The sequence below is a fragment of the Glandiceps talaboti genome, chromosome 22, assembly GCF_964340395.1.
Source record: "Glandiceps talaboti chromosome 22, keGlaTala1.1, whole genome shotgun sequence".
Lineage (NCBI taxonomy): Eukaryota > Metazoa > Hemichordata > Enteropneusta > Spengelidae > Glandiceps > Glandiceps talaboti.
This window is the reverse complement of record NC_135570.1, coordinates 11,242,822-11,259,649: the sequence shown is the minus strand read 5'-3', so window position 1 is coordinate 11,259,649 and position 16,828 is coordinate 11,242,822. Positions and strand designations below refer to the sequence as shown.

Genomic DNA, 16,828 nt, shown 5'->3' with positions numbered 1-16,828 from the left:
CTATAGTATAAGTTTTCATTCAAGGGATATACACACATGCACCATGTTGCAGCTTAAACTTATCATTACTTACTGAATTATGTCCATGTTTGGCGTAAAACCCACCATTTCTACAATACATGTAGTTCAAGAACAAAAAAGACACATGCACGTTATTCAAGTTTCTGTTCTGAACTTCATATATAATCAGGTATGACCTGTCTGTGTTAGTATCTTTATATTTGACCCCGAACTTACAAAATTTAACATGTTAGTTACACAGAAGTAATGTATTTAAAAGGGATGTTTCCTCAATGAAGACTTGTTGAAAAATACATGTACAATTAGCTTTCCATACAAACATATGTATAAGATGTATCTATTTTTGTTGTTTTTGTAGATTGTTAACTTACCTGACTTACCTCTGTGAAGATACATGTCTTAAAGATCAAAATGAATTTTGTGAGGAAAATGATTGGCAGGCACCAACCTGCCGATGATAGCAATGCACAAGACAATGAATTGGGGTTGATGCACTTGAGAAAACTATGTGTGGAGCTGTGTTATTCTGCACAGCCAAGTTCTCCAGAAGAACAAGAAGAAAAGGTCTATATGATGTTGCCCTTATTTTGCAAGGTAAAGTCATTTTTTTCGTTGTTTTGGGATGATATTTGTACAATTATATGACAGAACCCTGTGATGGTCGAGTGAAAGTGTGGAGTATTCAGGGTATTTGCATGAGTATCTTCAATGTTTTCTGCAGCAGTACTTCACAAGTCTAGCAAGTGAAAGTGCAGCAGAAAACACTGCAAACACATGTGCTAATACCCCTGAGTACCCACACTGGCACTCACCTATGGGACTAGGAAACAGTCTTTTAACTTCCTGTAGTGAACAATATAAGCACACTAACTCAGTTTTCTTCATTTGATTTCAGGTATTTGGATCATCTCCTGCCAGTGATATGATCAATAAATTCAGTGATGTATTACACTTTGCTAGTCATGTGTCTAAACTGTTTGTGACAGAGATAAGGAGAAGGGCTTCTAACCAATCAACAGGTAAGTGCTGAAAGAAAATGTATAACTGTTAGTGTTACATTAAAACATTTCAGTATATGATTCATATATTCAAACATTGTGCTCCATCGTTTTCATTGAAAAGTGGAAGCATATGATGAACTAGGCACGATTTGGATGGGAACAACTGCACTGTTCTTTTTTACTCGCCAACAGGGAAGTATGATGGGGCTATTACATTGTGTCCTGTGTGTCTATCTAGATAGGCACAATCGTCTGTCCATACAGCCATTCATCCATGTATGTGTCCATGTCCACCTGTATTTCATACACGTATAGGCCATTTCAACCAAACCTTCAACAAATGTCAAATGCTATAGTCAGCATATGCGCATCACTTTGTTTTGTGACTTTTGCAATAATGGTTAAACCTTCAAACAGTGACAAAATATAGGGCTCACTGCATGTAGCAAGTAATAAAGGGAGTGCCCACAATGACAAATCTGTCAATCCAGGCCATATGATCATAACTGTACATTTTGTTGTTTTGTATTAGTATTGTTTTATCATGTTTTACTGCTAATAGTTGTGTTTATGATTCATGTTACAGAAGCAGCAAGCTGTTCAATTGCTGACTATCTTGAAATTCAGAGTACAGAGGAGAGTAGTAATGGATGGATGCTTCTTAGTACTCTAAATCTACTAGCTGCTGGTGGTAAAAGTATTGTGGATGTTATGACAGCAGCTTCAGTCCCCTCCACACTTGTCAAATGTCTCTATTTGTTCTTTGATTTACCACCTGTGATAGAATCACCTGCCAATACACCATCAACACAATCCGACTTCTCTTCTGTTGAAAGGAGAATATTATTGCAAAAGATATGTGTTCAGGTATGTATGCTTGTGTTCTCTAGAAAGATTCAAATTCAAAGTTATTGGTCACCCCCCCCCCCCCCCCCCCCCTCAAAAAAAAAAAGGGGGGGGGGGACTCACCATAGTCACCATCAATTCGTGTGTTCGTCCCCAATACGTCACTTCTCTGGCATGCAAATATCAAATTTCTTTCAAACTTGGTACAAAGGTATGTCACCTTTGTCATATAGGACATGGGTACGCCACTTAGTTTTGTGACATATGCAAATTTGACTGAATGGCAGCCATATTTGTTGCCAAAATCAATATTTATGCATAGATAGACTTAGATATATAGATTTACTGCCTGTTATATGAAAACTGAAGTAATCAGATTACTTCCCATGGAATTATTTCCATGGGCCACGCCAGAATTATTCCACCTTTTCTGTTTTTGTTACTTTCACAGATTGCAAGTTTACTATCATTCTGTAAACCTAGATATTTTTGCTACTAGAAAATTTATACTGTTGGAGTGTCCGAGTCACCTGAATGCCACACTTGTGTTTCATAAGGTTGTGTTATATTATTTTCAGCTCCTTGTAAGACTGTGTAGTAATGTAGCCCCAGCTGAAGAACTATCTCGTAAAGATGACCTGACGTTATTATTTAGCGCCATCACAAGTTGGTGTCCACCGCATAATGTACCATGGAGGAAGGGTGCAGCTGAGGTGTTAGTGACTCTGTCCAGACATGGACTTGGTCAAAGTGTTGTAAGCTATATTCACAGTAAGTACAGCTCAATCATTCAATCATACAACTTGCAAAAAAAACCTGTTGCATTTCTCAATCATTCAATTATACAACCCGCGAAAAAACACTGGTGCGTTTGCTTGCTTGTGGTAATCAGGAATGAGACAAGTTTCATGCAAAGACATACACGGTGTCAGTAACTTATCAAAACATATACACTACAGGAGCCCAGGAGCCCTTCCCATGATGCTACACATTATAACAATTTAAGTATGACTGTTAGTGTTACGTCATAGCTTCCACAGACATAACAAACCGATAACAGCATTGCCTGAACCTACATCATACTATAGTGTCTAATTACATGGAGTTACAGAAACCACGTCATGAAAGGGTTAACTGATGCAAAAATGTGAAATTCTTGACTTTGTCAATAACATTCTTATTTTGTGTTATTCCTAGGTAAAGGCTGTGTTGGTCTGTGTTTGGACAACATGCAACGAGAACAAGCTCTGTCACCGTTGGATATTGTAGAGATGTTTGTTACTGTCTTCTGTTTCCTCAAAGATTCCAGTGAAGTGTCCAATGTTTTATTAGATGACTTCAGAACATGCCAAGGCTATATATTCCTAACAGATTTCCTTCTAAGGTACCACTATTTAAAAAAAAATGTATTTGATAGAAAAAAAATTACTTGTAAATGTTGCTAGTGATGTGGTTTCTTGTTTTGATACTTAACAACCACGTAGTTCATAGGAATAGGGGGAAAAATTTCCAAACTCGTTGATAGTTAGTATAACTTCATGATAATACAGTTACAGTTAATGGGTTTAATGAGATTTCTTTTGGGTCAGATATCAGATATTTTGTCATCGACTTCAACTCTTCGACTTCAAGTGCCCTGTTAAATTCACATACTCAACATAGGGCCGTACTAAGACTATCAGTTATTTACTGTTTCTGGTTTTATTCTGTGGCACTTGTGATATCATCATAGTCTCAAAGAAATAACATGGTTGACCCAACAGTGCCCTGTTAAAATCCACTTACTCAGCAACCTAGTAGTGCCAGCAATGGGGCCGCACTACATTGTAAACCTCCCATTTTTTTTTACTGTTTTCCGGTTTCATCATTCTGTGGTACTTCCCCACAGATAGAACTTACCATTGAGGACACCAACACTACAGATAAAATTAATCATTGAGGGCACTTATCCTATGTCTGTTTTTTTGTTTTGTAGGCTAGAACAGATGAATACAGACGAGGCTAGAGATGCTCTTAGGAATTTAGTTTTACTTGTATCCTCATTAACACTATGTGGTTATGTGGAGTTAAAACCTAGTAGTGCCAGCAATGGTGCTCCATTCCAACAACCAGGATTTACAGTACCACAGCCCAATGGACAAGGTAAGGATTGTACATGAAGACTTATTTTTTTTTACCTAGAGTTATATCTATGTATTGCTGTGGAAAAACTAAGAGGTCTACTTATGAAATTACTTTCTTGTATCCTGTAACATTAGTCTTTGAAGATTCAAGCTGGTGTTTTTTGTACTGATTTGCTATCATCATGCCAGTGTAGTACGGTCATACCTGCCTATACAATTCATAGCAGATACGATCTTACTGCACTGACACGACGACATGTTGTGTCTAATATGTAAATTGATTATTGTTTTACAGGTGTCAGTGTGCGTAATATTCAAGCCTTCCAAGTACTGCAGACAGTCTTCCTCAAGGTGAGTAAAATGTCAAATATTGTAAACATTTATTTTGGTGCTTGAAAACTTTGGTGTAATGGCAATTTAGGACTTGTCAGGTGCACTTTAATTTTTCAGTCAATGAGATAGAAAAAGTAGACAGTACTTGTAAATGACTTATCTGGTCAGCCCGTTGTATTCAGTGCAACTGTTGTTGACTCCTTTCACAATATCTCAGATTTGTAATACTGTATGAATTGTACGAGGTCAAAGTTCACCTAGGAAAACATGTCTTTCTCCAGCTACAACCTACTAATGGCAAAGACACAGACATAATGGACAAACAGGGTTTTCTCTATTGCTCACTGTGAACTCGGCAAATGAATAAAATTCATCTGACATAGGTTGTTCACCCTTTTCTTAGCAGTAGATTTAGGGAGACCTTTCTATGACGTCACTTTACCTGCCCTCCTATTTTTTATAGCCCTTGAAAAAGACTGTCTGTGCACAGTCGAACATTGGGATTCAAATAAAGCAGAAGTTTTAACCAGACTTGGACTTGTCCTTTTATTCAAACTCAAGTAGATTTAGCTATATTTTCAATAGATTACATGTATGTTCATTTGGATAATTGAGACCACAGATAGCCCTTTGACTAACTCTACTTGTGGCCAACCTACATGTATATCAAAAATCTGTCTAAAATGAATGAATTTATGATGATTTGTTTTCAGGCGCAGACAACACAGTTATGTAGTACAATTATAGATGTGGTGTCAACAGTTTATAATTCAGACAATGCTAATTATTTCATCTTAGAATCTCAAAACACCATCTCCACCTTTGTGGAGAAAATACACAACAAACCAACTGAAATACAGGTATGGTCATCTTATGTGATACTTCTAGTTTTTCATGATACCTGTTTGATGTTCAATGAATAAAGATATTTCAAAGTTTGAATATGAAAGTAAGAGTTGATACGCTTTCTGAAAATTTGTCGATATGTTATTGGTTAGAAAAAATTACTATTATTGGTAATTTTTTTTTATAAATAATCAGTTGGGAAATGTTACTATGTTATTAGTCAATTGATAACTTATCAATTTGTTACTGCATTATCAGTCATAACATTATTGGTTGATACTCATTTTTGTTACATTTTTATTTCACTATCAGTTTGATACATTATTAATTTGTTACTACGTTTTCAGTTTTAAAATTATCGGTTGATTTTCTGTTGCTACATTTTCACTACATTATTGGGTGATACATTATCAATTTTATTACTACATTATCAGTTGTCCATTACTTGAATTTGTCATAATTATTGTTAATTTTGCACTTCGTCTTTTTATTGTCTACAGGAGAAATTGTTTGAATTATTAGAATTTGTGGTGATGCATCTAGACTATGTACCGTGTAAAGAACTGATTAGTATTAGTATACTTATCAAGACACAACAGTAAGTACCCGTACTATCTAATTCAATCAGGAATAACCACCCAATTTGGATAATTACCTTTGGATAAAAATATATAATGTATTGATCGGGATAAATAATTTTATTCACGTATCCCAATCTGGATAATTTTATGCTGATTGGGATGCACATTGTAAAGATACCTGTCAACAAAACCATTAAAAAATTATTTGAGATAAAATATTTCAGAACTCCTCAAATGCGTGTACTAAGAAAATTGCCCGGGACAACCTATGTCCAAGCCTTGGGTGTTTTGTAGGGCTGTGAGAGTAGTAAGTATATGAATTGGTTTCCATATGTGCCATTTCCTTATGCCACTACTGTTGTTTCTGAATGGCTAAAGTCCTTGGGCAATATTTGAACCGTGATTGTGCCTCAGTCAACCCAGCTGTATAATTGGGGACCTGGTAGGATAGAGGTTGTAATGTGAATACTTCTGTGTGCTTACAGAGACTGAAATGGACTGTATACTCTCAATTGAGTTGAGAAAATATTAAAAAATGACTACTTTATGCCATTAGAGGTCCATTTGAGGGGTAATGGTTGCAAAGTGCTTTTAGGACAGTGTGGGAAATCGCTTTATAGGAAACTAACATTATTAGTAGTATTTGTTTAACAACTTTTTCCTTATGACTTGTAGGAAATTTAATATTGAATAAATATGTAACATGTGATACCAATTGCTTCCGATGTTTTGTCTATTTCAGATCAGTAGATACCTGCATTGTTGCAACACAGAGTTTATTCCGAATACTGAGATATAGTGCAATATACAAAGATGTTTACAGAGAAGTGGGTTTGTTGGAAGTCATGGTCACATGTTTACACAGATATGCAGCACTACTTAAAGATTCACAGATGGAACCTAACGTAGAAGATGGTAAGTACAGCCCATGTCATGTTAGTGTTCACTGACTTTGTTTGATACAACCATGCCGAAACCAATAAGAAACTGTACATGCTACACTTTAAAATAGTAAGATTGAATGAATACAGTTTCTTGCAACATTTTGTCTAAATGAACTGAACTGGCGTGCCACCATGCAGACATCAAATGCAGACATCAAAACATTGATGTCTAGTTGCAGTACATTTACACATTTTTTGCACACCCTCAGATAACTTCTAATGCAAAAGAAACAATTGCGTAGGTGCCGTGCACAGTGGGGATGTAGAAGTAGTCAAGTTGAAATGTTGATTATGTGTAATGTTTTCATTAGAATCATGTTTTTGTTGCAGTGTGATAGAATAGCAATGCTTATCAGTGTTCAATGTGATTGGGTAAAGGATCCTGCTGTGATTTTTGTGTCTCTGGTATTGTTACTCTAGAGTTGATATACCCGGTATATCTAGCTCTGTGTCAAAAATGTAACGTCCCATGAGTGAAACACCAAGTCTACATCATTTTAGCTGTAATGTCCCATGAGTGAAACACTAAGCCTTCAACATTTTAGCTGTAATGTCCCACGAGTAAAACACCAAGCCTACATCATTTTAGCTATAAATGGTTTATAGACTTGTTTGTTATAAGAAGACATACACTTCAAATTATGTAATAAATGATGAATGATGCAGAACTTTTGAAATGTTATGTTACTCAAGACTATTTGTTGATATTTATGAATCTTTCAGGTGTTAAAGATGACATAGACATTCCAAAGAACCACCAGACATTAGCCTTTGAGGTGATGGAAGTTTTGACAATATTGATGTGTACAAATAGCAGTAATGCAAGTGAGTATTAATTTATTTTTGTATTTATTTATTAAACTTCATCACAGGCAAGTCAAAATTACACAATAATAATAAAAACAAAATAACAATAGACTACAACAAAACAGAAAAACCATATGTATACCCAAAACACTAACGACAAGCTAACAATGAAATTACAAAATTGACAGTGAGTGCCAGCTCAAAATGGTTGTACATCGTGTTTAAGTTATTTTTGTACAGCCTTACAAACAAGTTTATCTATACATGGATAATCTTGGGGAGTATATTGTAATGTTAGATAATGCCTACAGTTTGAGTACAAAAATATTGAATTTTGGATGTGAAAATGATGTGCTTGACTCTTGGTGGCTGGGTAACCTTATGTGGTGGACTGGGGCAAAGCGTACACTGAACAGAGAGTTTGCGTGTGTGGTCAGATTACCCAATACATTTGAATCATTACTCTATTCACTATGTCTTATTTGTGATAGAATGATTTATAATTTTATTCAAATTTTGTAATTTTTTCACAGGCGTTTTTCGGGAATGTGGTGGGGCAAGGTGTGGTCATAATCTAGTACCATACATACAATGTAGGAAACAGGCCCTTGGTATTGTACAACAACTTGTCTTATCAAGTGGTGGTGATGACGACATGGGGACATTATTTAGTATGATGCACTCAGCACCACAGACAGCTTTACAGTTTAAAATTGATATTTTACAAGTAAGTATATTATGGTGTTTACTCCACTCAGCACCGAACATGACATTACAAATTAAAACTGTTGTGAGCAATTTTTTTTGCAACTATTTGCACTAAACTCAAAATAAACCTCAAACTGAATGTTTATTTTACATGACTAACTTTTACAGACATAAACAAACTGATAAGATCATCGCATGAACATAAGAGACACTCGTAGTTGGTTTGTATCAATGAATGTCGGTTTAAAAGTGTGATGAGGAAAAGACATTTCGGCACCTTCAAAACCATTTTTAATTCCTGATACCTTAAATAGAATATTACTGCCTACCGGTAGATGCATCATTAAAATAATGAACATTCAATTTCTTGGTCGACACCATAACTTCCACTCCACGCACTTCACATGCCTTACTATAGGCACGCGATAGAATAAGTCGATCATCTTGTTCTATTTTGACCCTCTAGCATGAGGTAAAATGCTATTACAGGTAGAGAATAAGTTGATCTTCTTGTTCTATTGACTCTGTTGCATGAGGAGAAATGATATTGCAGATACCAAAAATTGTCCATCACTAGTAAAATGACGTTGTGATAATATGTTTCTTTAATAACTGCTACAAGGGTTATAATTACTGATATCATAACAAAACAGTTGCACTATGTGTCTGTGCTAGATTTTGTGCTATTTAAGGCAGATTATGTCTGTGTTTCTAAAGACCAATTTCATTTTATTGTTCAGTCACTGCTGTATGTACTGAGGGACAGCCATCGGTCTAGAACAGTGTTCAGGAAAGTTGGTGGCTTTGTGTACGTTATGTCAGTTTTGGTTTCCATGGAGGGTTGCCTAGCAGAGCCACCCAGAGCACCATGGGATACAGGTAAGTACATCACATTTCAATGTTATCATGTGATGCGTGTCAGAGATGGGAATTTGTAGCTAGCTGGAATTTACAGTTGCAAATTAAACCTTTGCTCCAAACGCAAACTTGAAAATTTTTACCTGGAATTTTTGAATGTACACTCAGTCTTTGTTAGGAGATTGACCCGCTATTCAGAACATGTGACCCTACAGACCTGTGAGCCTGATAAGGGGTCATAGGTGCCTAGAAGTTTGTATCATATGTTCTGAATAGATGTTCAATCTGTTGACAAAAAGTGTACAGTCATAAATTTCGGGGAACAATTTTCAATGTGTCTGGAACAAAGTTAGTTCTATGGTTTATCAACACTGATGAACTTTCATTTGTAATCTACAGTGTTACAACACAAATTGTAGAAGAAGCTGTTCAATGAGGAAATGTTGGATGTCTTATTGACACTCCCCAGCAAAACGTTGATTTTCCAAGCAATACCAGAGTTCAGAACTTCGATGTGATGCGTCAGTGATTGTAATCTACCATTTTTATCAGATTCTGTACTTCTGTATAATTTTATGTCTTTCAGCTAATTCTGATAGTGTGATGGTACTCTTACATGTTGTGTTTCAAACCTTGACTGCTGCAATGAGACATGAACCAGCTAATGCCAAATTCTTTGCCACAGAGGTAAGACTTATCACATAGTTTTTCTGAGTCTGCATGTATAGATGAACTAGATCAGAACTGCTGAAGTGTGTGTTACAAGCGATTGATGTAAGATCAGATACACTGCTGTAATAATGAGTTCCAGTGAATACTTTGTTGAGAGGCCAAAGTCAGAATGACATAGCATGCTGTATCATATCACATTACATTACAACTAACAGTTTCAGGGCTTTGTCATAACACATCTAAAAAGTAATTCCTTCAGTGGGGTGGGAGTGGGGGTGGGCATTGATACATTTGTGTGTGTCAAAATTGCATGCTATTTGCTTCATTTTGCTGTGTAGGTTCAATATGAAAGTTCAAATGCTGTCAGTGCCACATTTTGTCATACAAGAAGTTTGAACGTTGTTATTTGCTTCATTTTTGTCGTACAGGTTCGATATGAAAGTTTAACAGATGCCATCAGGTTACTAGGTTGTTTTTCATCAACATCTCAGTTACAATCACCATTCCATCAATGCTGTTACCAAAGTGATATGCCGTCCACCATGTATCCTTTCTTCAATCTCTTTGACGTTGAGAAAAGGTGAGTAGTCAATCTCATGAACTCTTCACTACTTAGCCTTGAATGTTGTATAAGAACCCATATCAGTGTTAAAGCCATGAATTTGGTGACACCTGAAGACATTTGAAGTTAACTGTGAATAACAGAAATGAGACTCATATTAAAAATAGGTGACCTCCTTGGTTCCATGGGAAAATGACAGAAATGATCCAAAAGGTTAGGGAAATTCTAAGCCACAAGGTTGCTGGAAAGGTGACAAATACAAGACAAAAATAAACCTGCTAGGTGAAGTTTTTAAATCGGTTTTATGAACCCCTATACTAAATATAATCTCAAAGTATCAACACCACAGGAGCAAGGATCCCATAACTTTGTTTACTGATAGAATTCTACGTGGTATGACAATTGAGTATGACTGTTAGTGTTACATTATAACTTCCACAGATATAAACAAACTGTTAAAAGCGTCACGTGAATCTACATCAAAGACACCCACTATTGTTTTTGTATCAGTTGTAGTTGTATTGTTGTTGTTACCTAATTTTGTCTTTGTGTGATGGCTTTCCTTAGCTCACTTCATGCAAACAAACATGCTGGTGTTTTTGTGGCAGTTGTATTAACCTAACTACAGTATGTACCTTTTTTCAAACACACCAGTGTTTTTGCACCAGTTGTATTAACCTAACTACAGTATGTACCTTTTTTCAAACACACCAGTGTTTTTGCACCAGTTGTATTAACCTAACTACAATATGAACTCTTTGTCAAACACATCAGTGTTTTTGCACCAGCAGTATTAACCTAATTACATTTACCCTTTTTCCAAACAGTTGCAGTGATGACGTAACAGCAAGTCTACAGTCAGCCTGTCTACTGTTCCGCTGTCTCTATGATATGGCCATAGATGCTTTTGAAAGGTAACAAGGCATATTTCTCTTCAGTTGTATACACTTTAGTCTGGTTAGTAATATCATGACAGTGTATGTATGTACCGAAATTATCATCTCTTTGAAAAAGCACACTGCCTAGGACCATAGATAAATATTATTTGTGAGTTAAATGCACTGTTGCACGATCATTTTGTAGTCTGAAAGAATTTGAGTACATGTAGATTTTTCAATATTTTTGGCAACCATTGAAATATTGTCAACTTGTTTACTGAATTTGTTATTTGTAGTAAATCTGCTACGACACCTATCAATTCACCAGCTGTGTCACGCCATGTACATGATGCATTTACACCCAAGCCGTCACCCCCACCATCTCCAATAAGGAGACCCCAACCACAGAACACTAGACCAGCATCCATTAACCCCAGTATCCAGAAACCAGTCACATTGAAAACATCTAGTCAATCACCAATGCAGTCTCCTGTCCGGACACCGGTATCATTGTATGTGTCGCCGCCAACACACCCAACTATAGTACACCCTGGTGCTGTTATCTCAATATTGGATTTGTTACCAGCTATACCATGTGATCACAATAGCAAGGTAATTCAGTTTATTAACTAATCTTTGACTTAGGCTTTGTTTACACACGACAGCATTTTAAAATGAAAACATGAAAAATCAGTGATATTGTTTTCATTTTTGCAAATGCAATAAAGTAGCTGTGTTCACACTTGAAAGTGGCATTGTGTAGACAGGGCCTTAGAAATGTAGAAAATAGCCATATTTGGTAATACAAATGTAGAAAATAGCCATATTTGGTAATGCAAATATAGAAAATAGCCATATTTGGTAATACAAATGTAGAAAATAGCCATATTTGGTAATGCAAATGTAGAAAATAACCATATTTGGTAATACAAATGTAGAAAATAGCCGTATTTGGTAATACAAATGTAGAAAATAACCATATTTGGTAACAAACCAAGATTTACTTATGACATATTGGAATTATTTTATTGGCTTATTTGTCAGTTTTTATACCTTAACTCAATATACCAGTCTGGTATTAGTAAAAATAGTCTTGGAGAATTAGCTGAAGACTGAAGTCACAAAATTTTGTAGTGGAGAAAATATGTAGGTTTACAATCATTGATGACTTTTATTTGGTTACAGATGAAGATAGCATTAGAAATGCATGTTGCTGATGTTATCCAAGACTTGGTGAAGAGTGAGAGGAACCAGCAGGTAATGTGTGAAGCTGGTCTACCACAGCAAGTCCTCAGACGATGTGCAGTTGCCTTGTCTGAAGAACAACACCCACTACATAGCTACTTACAACACACGTTGGAAAGACTGGCATCACAAGCACTGGAACCTAAAGATCTAAGGTACACTTATCAATTCTACTTAGAATCAATGTGTTTAAACGTGCATTAGCTGTTACTGGTGTATTTTTTTCAATCAAACAACCAACAATTTATTCACGGAGAATTTCTAAAGTAGCAATAATTAGACTTTGAGCATGTCAATTAGAGCTTAGGTAATGAACATTTCTACTCACAGAGTGAAAACATTTCTTGGAAGCTTGACTCTGTGAGTAGAAATTTTCATTAGTAAGTATGAACCCAGAGACCATGAACATTTGTTCATGCAATTAGATGTTTATTTTATCTATAAGTAGTACAGCAGTACGTTGAAATTTTGATTGCATTGGGGTGCTGATTTTTGAGTGTGGACCCAAAATATGATTACCATCAGTGTTATAGGTGACTATGAGTGTACAATGACTTTGACAAGGCCCCTTATGTCACTTCTATTTTCCTTGGTTTCACAGGCACACGCCAGGGTATAGTGTCTATTAGTGTTCATGCATTTATTTGACTGAGTTTGTTTTTACTTGTCTAGGGATTTCCTGCGACTGGGTAATCCACTGTGTTGTACAGCATGGGATGAGAAGTTTGACAACACAATGCCCAGTTTGTGTAGCAGTAGCTCTCTGTCTGAACTGACAGACAATCTTGTAGTGAGTGATGATAAACAACCTGTCCCATGTGACAGCACACACTCCAAGTGTAACTGTAATCTGTGCAAAATAGAGGGGGATACTGTACCTCTCACAAGAGTGAAGTGTCTGGTTTCTATGACAACTCCCCGTGACGTACGACTTCATGGTGCGTCAGTGACACCATCCTTTGTGGAATTTGACATGAGTGCTGAAGGGTTTGGATGTCTATATTTACCCAGTATAGCCCCACAGTCACCTCCCAATGTAACAGTTGTATCTGTTCCTGGGGTTGTTGGTGGACTGGAGAATAGTGTGATTGGAGGTATTGGATCTGGTGAGTAATATCTGATTGTGTAAAGTTTAGTAATACCCATCTTGATGTTTCTTGAAAGCAAACAGTTATTCATACATGACATGACATTAGTTTTCTGTGTGTGTGTGTGTGTGTGTGTGTGTGTGTGTGTGTGTGTGTGTGTGTGTGTATGTGTATGTGCATGCTTGTGTGCATGCTTATGTGTGTGCGTGTGTATGTGTGTATGTGCGTGTGTGTGTGTACAATTGGACAGAACAGTGTTGATTCTGGATCCTATAAAAATTGATTGATTGATTGATTGATTTTTATGTTGTGTTTTATTTCTAGGTGAGAGGATATTTCCACCACAGGCCGGTTTGACTTTTTCAGTATGGCTATGTGTGGATAGGTTTAGTTCACCCATAGCTGACCCCCATCCAGTTCGTCTACTTACAATTGTTAGAAATGTATCAAACAGTGATGCTGGGTTTGTTTGTCTGTCTATCAGTCTGGCTGCTCAAGATAGAACGTTAGTTATTAGCACACTGGAGGAAAGATTGCAACAAACAAGTAAGTAAAAACCAGCAAAGATTGTATGAAGTATTAAGGTATTGTCTTTTTTCAATGTGATATTTGTATTAGCTGTAACCCAGTGTTTCATGTCAAAAGTTGTTTGCATGCTGAACGAGTCAAAGTATTCTGGTACCTTTACTTCACATCATGTACTTGTTAGGAATGCAAAGTCGTTTTAGCCACATTTTCTTGACTGCTTCACTTACTGTGCTTTGATATTAACCCTCATTGGAGTGCCAAGCTGTGACATTTCTTTAAAAATTGACTGAAGTGGATAACTGTGTAGAGTTTAAATTTGATTTGTAATTCTTTCCAATGATACTACCATCTGTATTCTTGTCATCAGCATCACCTAATAAGGATTACTTAATTTCAGGTCCAGATGACGTAATTAAACCATCTCATGGTGAATCTGCAGTTAAATTCTGGATTCCTGAGTTAGCACAGGAGGGACAGTGGCATCATCTTGTGGTGGTACTTAACAGGGCTGTACTTAAAAATAGTTCAGTTTCAGTCTATTTGAATGGAGTACATACAAAATCACAGAAGGTAAGTGTTACCTGACAGAATTTGTTGATAGCCAAATCGTCAGCTCGTGCACCTCTTTTCACTGCAGACTTGGTTCGAACCTGCCTGGTGCCAGCTGGGTTAGCATATTTTCACTAAAGTCACTCAGCCTTCTTCAGCTCTTGTTGTATATAATTCAATGATGTAGTTTGTCATGTGACTGCAGCAGGGCATTGTATATATACAGTTTAGCATGTGATGTTACAGTAGTCACCCTCACTTCAGATAACCTTGATGTTTTCAGGGTTGATGGAGTGTCCAGACTCCTTACAGTTTCCATAAATTGTGGAAGTTTTTTTTTCAATTTTTGACTGTGTTGTTGTGGTTGATTACAGCTTCACTACCTTCAAACCAACCCAGGAGGAGGGACGTCCAGTCCAAGCAATGTACAATCAATGTACTCATTTATTGGCACTCCGCCAATCCAACACTGTCCATCTCGGTTGCTATGGAGATTGGGTCCAGCACACCTTTTTGAAGATGTCTTTTCTGGGCCTGCTGTCTTGGTTATCCACCAACTTGGGCCTAATTATGTTGGCAGTTTCCAGGCACCCCATCATCAAGGTAATGAAAAATATACATTGACAGTATACCCAAACACGTTATGCTAAATTTAAAAAATAATCAATTTCTTATAATAAACTTTTGAAAAAGCCACTCAGTAGTGACACGAGTCAAAAATTGAAGCTGTTTTTGTTTTGAATTTATATGATCAATTTTGAAGTTTCTACTCTACCCGTCAGAAGAAATTAAAGTATGATATTTTTATCGACTCTACTAGGTTTGAAAGCTCTGAAGACAGAATCCAGTTTAAACCAGATGCCGGAGGAAAGGTTGTTGTTTGGTATACATGCCCATGCACTCTCTCTGTTGACCATTGCCAAGATAAGAAAAGTTTACAATAAAGTGGATAGCAAAGCAGTAGCTAAACAGGTATTGTAATACCAATCCTTTCATAGAGTTCTACCAAGTTAGTGTACAATACCTTTAAAGAGACACAAGCTGGATTTATAAACTTTTCAGTCAAGTGAAAATCTGTACCTAAAAAGTCAACCAAACTATTCTTAGACTAGTATAACGTTAAAATTACTTCTATTAGTCTGTAAGATACAGACGTTCATGCCACGCTCAGTCAGCACTCAGGTTAAGAAGTCTGATAGGGATGAACAATATCATGTATCTTACAATCTAGACTTCTATGACATTACAATTGTCTTCAGGTATTGTTAGAACAGTTGATTGCATAGTAGGGTTTTTCTCGTAATATTTGTACATGTACAATAATTATGTCTTTGGATCGTTTGAAAATTATATCTTAATACTAGGTTTAAGTTCTGTCAATTGCAAGTTGTTATCAAGTATACTTCATTGAAAGTAGAATATTATGAGTACTACCTTATAAATGTGTATTAAAGATTATGCCCAAAAAATGTATAAACTCAGCTTGTGCCCCTTTAACGAAAGTTAATTTATTCAGCCTTAGAGCCATACACAGTAAATGCAGAACATGAGAGCACATGCATATCAAAAAATACATGTTAATTTAGCAGGAGTTGTGTTGGATATGATAAACCTGCATTGGACTGAAATAATGATACTGTACTGTTCTAGTTCTTGTTATGAGAGCCGTCTCAATCAACTGCTGGGTTTAGCCCTCCATCAAAGTCGTTTACTGTTGTCTGTCTTTGCCCATCTGGGCCATATAGTTCCTGCTCTCTCTTTGATATCATCTGTCCATCATCGGTATGGTTTCCCAGGTGACCGTTTGCCATTTCTTGTTTGTCTTTTGGTGAATCTGAGTGTCCATGTATTATCAGACAATCTGGCAATATAACCTGCCCATCACCATTTCATAGACGTTATCAGTCTTATGATGTCATTGACTTGCGATCTTTTTCTTATTTCCTGACTTTCACAGCTTGGTTTATCAAGCCATGAGAATGCAACACCAATCAGAATATTACAGAACTCAGCTGGTCATCTAAATGGTCCTGCTAGATCCTTAGGTGCTATATTACTAGGCAATATTGGTAAGTTACATACTCAAAGTAAAGTCTTAGACTCATTGATTAAGATAGAATGTGCTTTGGGGACAAATTTCTTCAATTCTCTGAAAATGTCATATGAAAACTTGTTCCAGGTTCTTTTGAAGTAATAAAGAACTTTGGGGTTCTCTGTCTGTTTTCAAGGAAATTGTCA

At 36.4% G+C, this 16,828-nt stretch overlaps 1 protein-coding gene across 1 annotated transcript in view; it reads left to right on the top strand.

Moving 5' to 3' along the window:
* Window positions 1-16,828, top strand: part of LOC144452534 (WD repeat and FYVE domain-containing protein 3-like) — a 69,052-nt gene that overhangs the window by 6,269 nt on the left and 45,955 nt on the right. Inside the window, exons 2-25 of the mRNA XM_078143634.1 lie at window positions 380-615; window positions 917-1,040; window positions 1,609-1,889; window positions 2,447-2,639; window positions 3,066-3,252; window positions 3,844-4,010; window positions 4,287-4,342; window positions 5,038-5,184; window positions 5,671-5,768; window positions 6,494-6,692; window positions 7,448-7,520; window positions 8,036-8,229; window positions 8,951-9,089; window positions 9,655-9,755; window positions 10,169-10,320; window positions 11,130-11,216; window positions 11,477-11,792; window positions 12,366-12,580; window positions 13,098-13,531; window positions 13,838-14,059; window positions 14,439-14,611; window positions 14,965-15,230; window positions 15,439-15,562; window positions 16,548-16,659. Of these exons, the coding sequence (XP_077999760.1) occupies window positions 433-615; window positions 917-1,040; window positions 1,609-1,889; window positions 2,447-2,639; window positions 3,066-3,252; window positions 3,844-4,010; window positions 4,287-4,342; window positions 5,038-5,184; window positions 5,671-5,768; window positions 6,494-6,692; window positions 7,448-7,520; window positions 8,036-8,229; window positions 8,951-9,089; window positions 9,655-9,755; window positions 10,169-10,320; window positions 11,130-11,216; window positions 11,477-11,792; window positions 12,366-12,580; window positions 13,098-13,531; window positions 13,838-14,059; window positions 14,439-14,611; window positions 14,965-15,230; window positions 15,439-15,562; window positions 16,548-16,659 (4,243 nt within the window). The 5' untranslated portion in view covers window positions 380-432. The remainder of the gene's footprint in view (window positions 1-379; window positions 616-916; window positions 1,041-1,608; window positions 1,890-2,446; window positions 2,640-3,065; window positions 3,253-3,843; window positions 4,011-4,286; window positions 4,343-5,037; window positions 5,185-5,670; window positions 5,769-6,493; window positions 6,693-7,447; window positions 7,521-8,035; window positions 8,230-8,950; window positions 9,090-9,654; window positions 9,756-10,168; window positions 10,321-11,129; window positions 11,217-11,476; window positions 11,793-12,365; window positions 12,581-13,097; window positions 13,532-13,837; window positions 14,060-14,438; window positions 14,612-14,964; window positions 15,231-15,438; window positions 15,563-16,547; window positions 16,660-16,828) is intronic.